We start from the raw sequence: 12,943 nt of genomic DNA, 5'->3' as shown, positions 1-12,943 counted from the left end.
AGGTAATGCATAACAAAATATGTAGCTTTTTATTAAAATATCAGATATTAAAAAATGAGCAATATGGGTTTCGGAAAAATAGTTCTACTACTAAGGCATGCTTTCAATTAGTGAAATCTGTAATAGAAAACTTGGACAGTAATGTTCCTGTAGTCGCAATACTGTTAGATATGACTAAAGCATTTGATTTCGTAAATCATAAAATACTTTTAAATAAATTATGGAAATATGGCATAAGAGGAATTGCTCATGAATGGCTTAATAGTTATCTTAGTAACCGCCAGCAGTGTGTGGAAACTACGAGAATAATTGGTAACAATAAAACAACTTTTAGGTCATGTTATAGAAAAAACTCGACAGGAGTACCGCAAGGAAGTATACTAGGTCCACTGTTGTTTCTGCTTTACATTAACGACCTACCCAATGCTACAAAACAGGAGTGTATCTTATTCGCCGACGATACTACCTTACTCGTAAAATGTAACGACACTATGACCTTTAATGATGATATAAACGACGCAATAAGAGACATAATAATATGGCTAGAAATCAATGACCTTAACATTAATTTAAACAAAACCAAAGTGATACAATTTTTAACATGCAAAAGTAAGAAAATGAATTTGAAGGTAACCTATAATGACACTATAATTGAAGAAGTAGAGGCAGCTAAATTCTTAGGTATAACATTGGACAGTTTCTGTAATTGGAAAGATCATATAGATGACCTGCGTATACGGCTGGATCGCTTTGTATACACCGTGTTTCACTTAACACTAAAAACCTGAAAACAGTTTGTTCAGAATCGAGAGTAGAATCGATTGAGCTATATCTTGATGGGGGTAATATTTTTATTTAAATTAGTATTATTAGTTATTTTTTACGTGCCCATTCTATTGTACTCGTAATACAACATTGTGTATATCGCATTGCTAGAGGTTGTTTACCTTTTTTCAGTATTTAGGTGTATTAATACTGGCCGGTTACTTGGACGATTATTTTTTCCGCTACTAGTTTGACGTTGTTTGTCAGTTTAATCTTAATGTTTATCATAAAGTCATAACAAATTGAACTTGTACCTAATTACAACCTTGTCATTTTGAATATTGAGTTTATTTGCTTACTGCGATTACCTGTTCAACTTGAAGTTTACTGTGACAAAGCTTTAAAGTGTTTTACAGTGACATCTTAGCTGTCTATTGGTAAACCTTATGTCATTGCAGTAACGTACACAAATAAATAGTCTTATGGTTTATGATGGTAGTTAGCAATTATTTTATTGAGTGTAGAGCTAAAAGTCAAGTAGAGCTGTACAGAAAATTAAAAATTCAATAAAAAAAAAAGTAACGATCAGATTAAAAGATGAATACTCTAGATGAGTTTAAAAAAATAAAAATCAGTTGGGGTATCTGAGGTTTTGAGTGATACCGGAAACACCGTGTATGTTCTAAATCGCGTGCGAAATGTAGTTTCGGAGGAAGCAGCTCTTACCGCATACCATGGTTATGTGGCATCCATATTGCGATACGGGCTCATACTATGGGGTAACTCAGTAGACGCAGATATTATATTTAAATTACAAAAAAAATGTATCCGAACTCTATGCGGAGCAGAATTTTTAGCGCCTTGTAAGTCTTTGTTTTAATCCAAACGTATACTGCCTCTTCCGTCACTTTATATTTTTGAAATGTGTATCTTTATTAAAAAACATATGTCGTTTTTTGAAATTATCACAACCAACTCCAAACGTGGAACACATAGAACTAAATTGCTTTTACCTATGACTAAATTAGCGTTATCCAGGAAAAACGTTTACTGTATGGCTATCAAATTATTCAATATCCTATCTGATGACATTAAAGAATTACACCCATTGGTTTTCAAAAAGACATTGTTTAATCATTTAATTGAAAATTGTTATTACTCCATTGATGAATATGTAATAAATTGTAAATTATAATCAATTATTTAATACTAATTATTTATTGTAAATTCAAATTAAATGTTTATATATAATTAATTTATTGTCACTGTTGCGAGCTATGCTGTTTTGGAAATGTTTTATGTACAGAACTGCATGAATAATTATAGTGCGTAAGACTAGTATACATCTTGTATATAGTTAGTTAAGTTTTGTTAGTTCATAAGTAAACAATATTTGTACGCCTGTCGGGGCAAAACAAGAATCGTGCTGTGGATATTTTTCTGAACACCTATGTATATACGCTTGTTTTATGCAAATAAAATAATCATTCATTCATATACACTGATATTATAGAGAAAAAACATTATCCACTTCGAAATTAGATGATTTGCTATTATGGATTTTGAGCATTATATCCAGTGAACGTTATGCTGAACAAGCTTATACAAAGTGAGCGTATATATTATAATTAATATACGATACGTTATTATATCTCGTATTACTTACCCCTGAAACTTGAGTAGTTTCATGTGCTGTGCTCTGCCTACCCCTTTGTGGGATACAGGTGTGATTGTATGTATGTAGGTTAGACCATATTTAATTATATTTGTTTCGGCCTTTTTTTTAAATATATAACAGGTTCCTGAATGAGCCTGGGCAACCTACTCCCACAAATTAGCAAAAGCATTCTTACTCATATAACCATGGCTATATCTAATCCGCCAGAGTCAAAATAAGACTTTATTAGAAGTAAGCAACTTTTTATTCTTCATATTTGGGTATAAGTGGGATCGAGAGATTAGACATGAACACAAAATAAAATTTCGATCATAAACACCACTCTCAACCCAGTAATTTCAAAGAATAATAATAAAATAAGAATCGATAGTTTATGCCACTTACCACCGGCAATAGAACCCAGTGTGAAACGGTACGTCTGTTCCAACACTTGGATGAAGAAACTTCTGTCTGCAGGGCTCTGTAACAAGCAGACATACATATTATTATACAACATATACATAGTATGTATAAGAAGTGTGAATTTCTTATTGATAGATAGAAATGTTTAATATGTAGTGATACGCGATTAAGTCCCGATTCAAAAGTAGTTAGATAAAAACGTGTATTTAAAAATGTGTGTTCATTCACAAGCAAATTTTATTCGTGTATGGTGTTCTAGCATTTACTTGCTTAATGTTTTAAATGATTGATGAGTGAAAATGTATAATGACCTTCGAAAGCTAAAGTACTATCAGGTGCAAAAGTGCATGGCGAATTTATCAATGAATTCATTCATCATTTCTCCATGCACTTTTGCAGCTGATAGTACATACATAAAGTACAGTACATGTATATAATGAGTGAGAACCACTGTAAGTATACTAAAAAGTTTTTATTTTATCTCAGGAAAGCGTTGAATTCCTCACAGCGCTCAAGATGTTTTATACGGTTCCCCTTGTTTTGGCATAATTTTACAATCGAGAATTATTTTTGGCATAATCTATATTGGCATAATTCACCTTTCGCATAATCTGTTATGGCATAGTATAGTTACGCATAATTTGTCTAGGCATATTTTTGTTTGTCCGAATATATTTCATGCATAACGGTTGTTCGCTGAATGGTTTTTATGCATAAATTATTTCTGCATAACATGGTTTAGTGGAAATTTACTACGCAGAATTTTTATCATAGGTAATACTACTATATTAATGTTGCAGTACTAACCTAACCTAACCGAAATTCTTGACAAAATGTTTTATTTGTTGAGGTCGCATTTCTAACCTAACCAAACCAACTCTCTGAACAGCATTTAGTATGGGTGGATATTCTGATTTTAAGAAATATGCCAAATACAATTATGCGAATTAATTTTATTCATAAAAACAATTGGCGTAAACAGAATTATGCGAACTTATTTTCGGACAATGTGTTATTCGTATTATTTTTGATTATGACAAATAAGTTTTCTGCCAAATTAACATTCGGCGAAAATCGATTATGCGAAGTCTGTTATGCGAAAATCGTTTCGGACAATTAAAGTTATGCCAAATAGAGGGAACCCGTTTTATACACTATGTTTGGTATTATCAAATTATGGACATTTTCACCAATATTTGTATTCAACTCTTCGAGAAAAAAAAGGGTAAAATTAACAATAAATGAGTTATACAATATTATAATATGTCATATTATGTAATGGTGTCTGAAAATGTAGTCAAGCTTACAAAAACTCTTAAACTAGCTTTTATTGATACTTCATTAAGATATTAAATTGAAATGAAGGAATAGTGAGGTCTTAGTTAAACATGCAGTCAATTTATTCTATATGTGCCGATAAATAATAAAGGGAAATTAGAACAGATATTGATTCTTTGGTACCACTCATAATTATGATTCTTAGGTATTTCTCAATAAGTATTTAATATCGTTAAGTACAACACATTCTAAATTTCCCTTTAGGTAAACCTTGCTAGATAGAAAGAGAAAGAATTAAGTTATAACCCTAAACTTCGACGGTTCGTGATTATCGTTATATCAAGAACCCGCCTGGTGGGCACTCGTAAACTTTGCTCAGATGCCAGAGAACCCGCTGGGCGGGTTCTTGCCATACAAGCGGGCGGTTATATATTACGACTGGTTTCTGACGTAGTGCGCGATTTCTTGTTTTAGTGAATGTGTTAACAAAGTATTTCCATCCTCAAGTATATTTAGAGTTGAATACACAAATATGTGCCCGAATGAGTTAACCAACTACTCACAAACCATCTCAGTTGAGAAATAATCCTGTAGTTTTACACAACTGACACTTCATATATTTTGGAAGTATATCTTGAAATATTTAATTTATACTATGAGTAAAGAATTGAGAATTATTTAATTTATACTATGGTATTGGAGTTTTAATAGTTCTGTAAAACTATCCGAAAGGAAAAGTAATTTCACCTTTAAACATATATTAAAACATATGTGTAAAAGTCAGGTCTATTGCTTTACATTACATATCTTTGGGCGTACAGCCAACCAATTGGAACCCTAGGCCACTCTACAACCATGTCAAAATGACAAGCAGTAAGAGATTTCTTACAATCTGATTTATAACGTCACTATGACAAAGTTCTACAGTGGCCTAGGGTTCCAATTGGTTGACTATACATCGTACAGTGAGCTGCGAAATTCCATGGAGGAATTATGAATGAATTCGAGGAAGAAATCTTCGAGCATTTTAGATTCAGCTTGTATTTTGTTATGCAATAGGCCCGTGTGGTGACGAGTTAAGAATTTCACCACCCCCTTTCTTCCCGTGGGTGTCGTAGAAGTCGACTGTGGGATATGGGTTAAATTGTGGCGTAGGCGAGAGGCTGGCAATCTGTCACTGCATTGTCACATTTTGGATTTCTTTCAACCCCTTTTTGCCAAGAGTGGCACTGAAACTTAGTAGTTCATGTGCTCTGCCTACCCCTTTATGGGATACAGGCGTGATTATATGTATGTATGTATGTATGTAATAGGCTCGTGGTATACATATGTCTCAAAACCTGACTTTATGAGAGAAACATCATAGATGGATAACTTCAATGACCTGGACTTACCAGCATTCTGTCCACAAGGTCTATATATCTAGGTCTCATCATAGTTACCTCCTCCTTTGTGCGCGATTAAAAAACAGCTAAAGTTAGTATGTTCCCAACCGTGTGACTATACCTCTATACCTACATAAAGGTCTCATTCAGAAATCATGAGATGTTTGCCTTTATTTAAAAAAAATGTTACAGGTACACACAGAACGAAGAACGTCGCGAGGCAATTTGGTCCCGCGGCAAATGTTAAATGTAGACGTGACTCGGACGAGGCAGGATGCTCGTCTGAGCAAAACGTGCTTGCTGCCTCGGCTGATGTGTCTAGCGTCCTCTAACGTAGGACTCTTGACTCAGTTTTTTTTTCGACGAAACACGTGCTTAGGTGTTGAGATTCTTTTGTAGAGACCGGAGACTTTGAGCGTTATGACAGCTTTAATACTTTCGCAAGAATCCGGCTTGTAGGCACTCGTGAACTTTGCTCAGATAACGGACAACCCGCTGGGCGGGTTGTCGCCTTACAAGCGGTAGTGCAGCCTTTTCTGTTTGGTTTTAAAGGTTAACCTTTTTATTTTTAAAAACAATTCGTGTTTTTAATAGGGAACTTGACTGTAGTTAAAATAAAATATTTTATACCATGCACGAAATAAACAACCGATAATTATAAGAAAAACATGGAAGTTATTTTTAAATCCAATTTCTATTTAATAAGTCAGGTAGAAATATATAAAGTAACTGAGTTGACCGTGACGTCATTCAATTCGATTTCATATAAATTCTATATTAGCAAGTCGTTCAAATTCGTTTTGACAGTATTTAAAAAGAAGCTGATTTGACTAGGAGGCAAGTAGCCTATTACCTATTATATCAACGACAATCCCACTTCACAGTCACATGATTTCTGAACGAACCCTAAGGTCTAAACTACACATACATCCGTCCATTGCTGCGTAAGAGGAGTACAGATAGATGGGCTATGTCTCGTGAGTGAGAGAGATACTTACAGAAACCGCTTTTATTTCGGCGACGCGTCGGGTGACTTGTTTGAAGTACTGTTCGGGTGTTATCGCGTTTAGGTCGTTGTACACGATTCGTCTGAAAAAGAAGAATTTCAGATGTTAATAAGATAATCCGTGTAACATTTCATCTGTTGCATGTCAATAATATGTAGGTACTTCATTGGCCTTGAAGTAAAAAATAAGTTTTTTGCAAAAAAATCATTTTTGGTACAAGCTTTTATCGCCGACTGGACCTTTCTTTCAACAGTCATCTACTGGTCTCAGAGACGTTTCTAAAATCCCTTACTCGATGGGATACGACGTTTCATAACAGAGTTCCTATGACCATCTTTCTGCTCCATCATCAGATCAGCTCCATGATGCCATAATATTGCATTGTCACGTGATTTATATGTGTGCAAAATTTCAGCTCAATCGGAAACCGGGAAGTGGGTCAAATGTAGCTTCTACGTTTTGACGCCGCACACTAACAAGGCTAGTTGAATAAAAGCTTATAAAAAGTTAAGAAATGTGCATGTGCAATGACATTATTTTTGGCCTCCCTAAAAATAAAGTCTAGTACGGCTGATCCACACTATTCGTACGATTCACAGGATTTTTGGGGGGATATTGTATTTCTAGGCATATCAGGTAGTTTAAAAAAAATAATATTATAGGACATTCTTACACAGATTGACTGAGTCCCACGGTAAGCTCCAGAAGGCTTGTGTTGTGGGTACTCAGACAACGATATATTATAATATACAAATACTTATATACATAGAAAACATCCATTACTCAGGAACATATATCTGTGCTCATCACACAAACAGATGCCCTTACTGGGATTCGAACCCGGTGCCACGGCTTAGTAGACAGGGTCACTTCCCGCTAGGCCAGACCGTCAAAGTCGTCAAAAAGCAACTAACCCATTGGTATGGTTGATGGTGTCACATAAGAAGAATAATATGTCGACTTCTAGTGGAGTGATTTGACTCATCATCTGAGCGGAGTGTAGAAACTCTTCTTTGGTCACCTGTAACAAAATAAATACAAGATTAATCAGTTAACACTTCAGCAACCAAGAACCCACCTGGTGGGTACTCGTAAACTTTGCTTAGATGCCGGAGAACCCGCTAGGCGGGTTCTCGCAGTAAAAGCTTGTAGGAGGTAGGGCATAGCGAATGATATTCCGCTTTGTATGGTAGGGCACAGCACAGCGGATATCGTCTCGCTCGAATCTACAGCAGAGCCCAACTGGGGTAGTACCTCCGTCTTACAGAAGACCGCAGCCAAATAGCACTAGACCCTACTCATAGTGTTGTGTTCCTGTCGGTGAGTAAGGCTGCCAGAGCTCAACGAGGGTGCGGTGTGCTGGAGGACTTACGGAACTAACTTGTTCCATCTATTGTCCTTTGAGTCGTCGGCAACCCTAACCCTCCTTAGAACTTCTACACTCCTTTTTGCTATGTACTTAACACAGCAAAAGGGAATGTACAAGTTTCTAATGGGGTGGCAACGCGCATGTGACACTGTTTGAGTTGCAGGCGTCTATAGGTTACGGTGACCGCTTTACATCAGGTGGGCCGTATGCTTGTTTGCCACCGACGTAGTATAAAAAAAAAGCGGGCGGTTATAGATTACGACCGGTTTCTAAAGTAGTAGATGTCAGTGTCAAACTTGTGCTATAGGTGAAAAACTTAAGAAAGTCACCTGTTGTATGTGTGTGACCAAAAATTTTATTAAAAAGGTGTCGGAACGCCTTATAGGTGTCTCGGGGGACCAAAGAGCCGGTTCCTTCTTTGCTCAGAGGTTGAGTCTGGCGGTGCAAAGGGGAAACGCCGCAAGCATTCTTGGGTCTATGCCGGAGGCGGGGGATCTGAGGGAGGTTTTTTATATTTAGTTATAACCTGCATGTGTTAGTTTTAGTCTTTAGGGTTTTAAGATTTAATTTTAAGTTAATTATAAGATTAGATATATTGTTGTTGTATGTAATTTGTATTTTTATCATGAAATGTAGTAATATGTTTTGGACTTTGTTACGGTTACAATAAGAAACGGACTTATATGGTATATTAAAATTATTGTATTAGTATTCGTAGTTTGATATGTCGAAATATGTTAATATATTTTTAAATTACATTAAGGAACATTGAGCATTATATAATATTAGAATAAAATGAATACAATGTTTTGTGAATGTCATGTGTGAGTGACGTGTTCGAATAGAGAACACATATTTAAAATTAGTAACACAAACAAAACAAACGCCTATTCGAACACGTCACTCACACATACAACAGGTGATTTTCTTAAGTTTTTCACCTATAAGGTTATAGGGTGACCATTTCCATGGGTCTGAAACTTGAGCAGTTGTGACCTGTGTGGCCTAGCGGGTAGTGAGCCTGCCTGCTAAACCGCGGTCCTGGGTTCGCACCCCGGTAAGTGCATTTATTTGTGTGATGAGCACAGATATTTGCTCCTTAGTCATGCTTTGGATGTTTTCTATGTAAGTAAATAAGTATTTGTATATTATACGGCGGGCGGGTGGTCTATTGGTGAAGACGTTAGCCGCGTAAGCTGAAGACCCGGGTTCGATTCCCTGCTCAGCCACCAGTGGGCCTTGTCGGTTTTTCTTTCGTGTATGATATCTATTTCGATTTATTATTAGTATTAGGTAAATAAAGCGTAGGTATGTGTCGTTTTGCGACGTGAAGGATCGGTTACGTTAGTAACTTATTAATAATCTTTGCCGGGACCGCGGCGTAGCAGGCAGGGTCACTATCACTACGCGCTACCGGTCGTCAAAATGTGTATAAAATATGTATATAGATATAGTATACACACCTCTTGTGTGCGATGCCCGTTGGTAGCGTTCAGATACACTCGCTTGATAAGTTCCATATTGTTGAGCAGAGAATTGAACGCCATGAAGTAAGGAAAGCTGATCTTTCTTGAACCTTGAGGGAAGCCTGTAGCCTGTAATAAAATAATTTGAGTTATTATATTATAGATATAAATATATATTATTAGATTTTTTTATTATTATTAGATTATAGATCAATTAAGGAAAACATCCCGAGGAAACCTGTATGATATGAGATGATATTTCGAAGGAATTTAAAGTTGTATGTGACGTCAGAAATCAGTATTGGGGACTAGAGTTCACAATAACTCGAGCCCTTTCACGCGTTGAAAAGAGGCCTGTGTCCAGCAGTGGGACGTATATAGGTTATTACTTAAAATATAAGTTTCTCTGTATAATAATATACTTCTCTCCCTTTATGTCTAATATGATTGTAATGTAATCACTGTCATATTTTATAACTATTGTTTATGTTGGGCTATTTGTCTCACTATAAGTCTGTTTCGCGCGGTATCACAAAGATATAAAATACCTTGTTTGCTGTTAATTGAAATAAAATAAACTCACATTAATAACTTTACTGTTCATCTCCTTCGTCAGCAGATGACTCTTGACGGACAGCATTATATCCTTAAAGTCCCCCGCACTGATGAAACCACTTCCAACCTTGTCACACTTCTTGAAAGCCTCGACTCCATACTCCTTGTGGAAGTCATGGAGGAACTGACAGAACTCTGGGTAAGCGAAATACTCACATTAATAACTTTACTGTTCAACTCCTTCGTCAGCAGATGACTCTTGACGGACAGCATAATATCCTTAAAGTCCCCCGCACTGATGAACCCACTTCCATCCTTGTCGCACTTCTTGAAAGCCTCGACTCCATACTCTTGGTGGAAGTCATGGAGGAACTGACAGAACTCCGGGTAAGCGAAATACTCACATTAATAACTTTACTGTTCAACTCCTTCGTCAGCAGATGACTCTTGACGGACAGCATAATATCCTTAAAGTCCCCTGCACTGATGAACCCACTTCCATCCTTGTCACACTTCTTGAAAGCCTCGACTCCATACTCTTTGTGGAAGTCATGGAGGAACTGACAGAACTCCGGGTAAGCGAAATACTCACATTAATAACTTTACTGTTCAACTCCTTCGTCAGCAGATGACTCTTGACGGACAGCATAATATCCTTAAAGTCCCCCGCACTGATGAACCCACTTCCATCCTTGTCGCACTTCTTGAAAGCCTCGACGCCATACTCTTTGTGGAAGTCATGGAGGAACTGACAGAACTCCGGGTAAGCGAAATACTCACATTAATAACTTTACTGTTCAACTCCTTCGTCAGCAGATGACTCTTGACGGACAGCATAATATCCTTAAAGTCCCCCGCACTGATGAACCCACTTCCATCCTTGTCGCACTTCTTGAAAGCCTCAACGCTATACTCTTCGTGGAAGTCATGGAGGAACTGACAGAACTCCGGGTAAGCGAAATACTCACATTAATAACTTTACTGTTCAACTCCTTCGTCAGCAGATGACTCTTGACGGACAGCATAATATCCTTAAAGTCCCCCGTACTGATGAAACCACTTCCATCCTTGTCGCACTTCTTAAAAGCCTCAACTGCATACTCCTTGTGGAAGTCATGGAGGAACTGACAGAACTCCGGGTAAGCGAAATACTCACATTAATAACTTTACTGTTCAACTCCTTCGTCAGCAGATGACTCTTGACGGACAGCATAATATCCTTAAAGTGCCCCGCACTGATGAACCCACTTCCATCCTTGTCGCACTTCTTAAAAGCCTCGACTCCATACTCTTTATGGAAGTCATGGAGGAACTGACAGAACTCCGGGTAAGCGAAATACTCACATTAATAACTTTACTGTTCAACTCCTTCGTCAGCAGATGACTCTTGACGGACAGCATAATATCCTTAAAGTCCCCCGCACTGATGAACCCACTTCCATCCTTGTCGCACTTCTTGAAAGCCTCGACGCCATACTCTTCGTGGAAGTCATGGAGGAACTGGCTGAACTCGGGGTATGTGACGAGGCGTTTCTTGTCCTTGCCGAAGTAGAGGCGGACGAAAGTGCTCTCCAAGTTGAAAGGGAGCTTCTTATTCAGGACCGTCTTTTGCATGACTTCCGCGAACTCATCTGAAAATTAAAATAGTAATAATACATAAAATCACGCCTGTATCCCATAAAGGGGTAGGCAGAGCACACGAAACTACAAAAGTTTCAGTGCCTCTCTTGGCAGAATAAGGGGTTGAAAGTAAACGAAATTGTGACATTAACGGAATTGTGATTTGTGAAATTGTGACATTGTGAGTTATTAATGCATCATCATCATCATCCTCCTTGCGTTATCCCGGCATCTGCCACGGCTCATGGGAGCCTGGGGTCCGCATTTACAACTAATCCCAAGATTTGGCGTAGGCACTAGTTTTACGAAAGCGACTGCCATCTGACCTTCCAACCCGAAGGGTAACTAGGCCTTATTGGAATTAGTCCGGTTTCCTCACGATGTTTTCCTTCACTGAAAAGCGACTGGCAAATATCAAATGGCATTTCGCATTTGTGAGTTATTAATACGTATTGTAAAAATCTTAACGTGAGATTTAAAATGGATAAAGAGATTATTAACTATATTGAATCAAATCAAAATAATGGATGATGAGATATAATAATGGATAATAGAATAGCATATTTTGGTAGGAACACATATACATTTTTTAATTATGATTTATTCTTAAACGTGTTTAAGTACATATTAGTAAAAGAGTTTAGGCTACCTATATATTTGTAGAATAGACATATATTATAAAGGTGGATTAGAGTCCCATTTAAATTCCAAAATATGTGTAAAATTCGTGACATTAGATATTAGAACAATCCAAGTAGGTATAAGCGTCATAAGTTACATAACTATGACGTCTATACTAGTACATAAAGAGAGGTACTACAAAATAGCTACAATTCCTCCCAATTATGTTACTTCTTCAAATTCAAAAAGTCACATAAACATAAGAAAATGTCTATACATAAGGTTAACTAATATAAGGAGAATGGTGTACGTGAGAGCATAAAATTGGTATACAATTTACAATAACTACAGCAAAGTGGCTTTGATATGATGCGAGGCTATCTTGATAAAGAATATTATAATAACTAGGTACTATGACCTAATAATGTATGAGTATTTTGCCATTAATTTGAATATAAAAAGGTATAATGATATTTCATGGAATATAATTTCATCAGTTCCACAGAGATCACATAAAGATTACTATAGTAAATAAACGTTATGCAATGTATTTCGAAGACATTAAGCATTTACAAAGAGCTAAAATTATTACTATTTGGATTTAAAATATATTTCAAAGTATTTGATACTATAAAATCTTGGTTATGTATGCGCGTTCTAAAGGCCCAGCCACGACATTGGTCTAAGCGCGACAGCGGTGAGCGGCGGCCATACATTGGAGCGAGACACAGCGATGGGACTTTTCAGTCGCACGTATGGCTGCCGCTCACCGCTGCCGCGCTTAGACCAATGTCGTG

At 36.9% G+C, this 12,943-nt stretch overlaps 1 protein-coding gene across 1 annotated transcript in view; it reads right to left on the bottom strand.

The window, feature by feature from the left end:
• Nucleotides 1–12,943, bottom strand: part of LOC125242549 (calcium-binding mitochondrial carrier protein Aralar1) — a 33,830-nt gene that overhangs the window by 14,001 nt on the left and 6,886 nt on the right. Inside the window, exons 4-8 of the mRNA XM_048151307.1 lie at nucleotides 11,250–11,536; nucleotides 9,348–9,479; nucleotides 7,430–7,536; nucleotides 6,507–6,597; nucleotides 2,828–2,903 (exon numbers count right to left, since the gene is read on the bottom strand). Coding sequence (XP_048007264.1) covers nucleotides 2,828–2,903; nucleotides 6,507–6,597; nucleotides 7,430–7,536; nucleotides 9,348–9,479; nucleotides 11,250–11,536 — 693 coding nt within the window. The remainder of the gene's footprint in view (nucleotides 1–2,827; nucleotides 2,904–6,506; nucleotides 6,598–7,429; nucleotides 7,537–9,347; nucleotides 9,480–11,249; nucleotides 11,537–12,943) is intronic.

Source organism: Leguminivora glycinivorella, chromosome 3 (assembly GCF_023078275.1).
Source record: "Leguminivora glycinivorella isolate SPB_JAAS2020 chromosome 3, LegGlyc_1.1, whole genome shotgun sequence".
NCBI classification, from domain to species: domain Eukaryota; kingdom Metazoa; phylum Arthropoda; class Insecta; order Lepidoptera; family Tortricidae; genus Leguminivora; species Leguminivora glycinivorella.
This window is presented reverse-complemented; position numbering and strand designations above follow the sequence as displayed.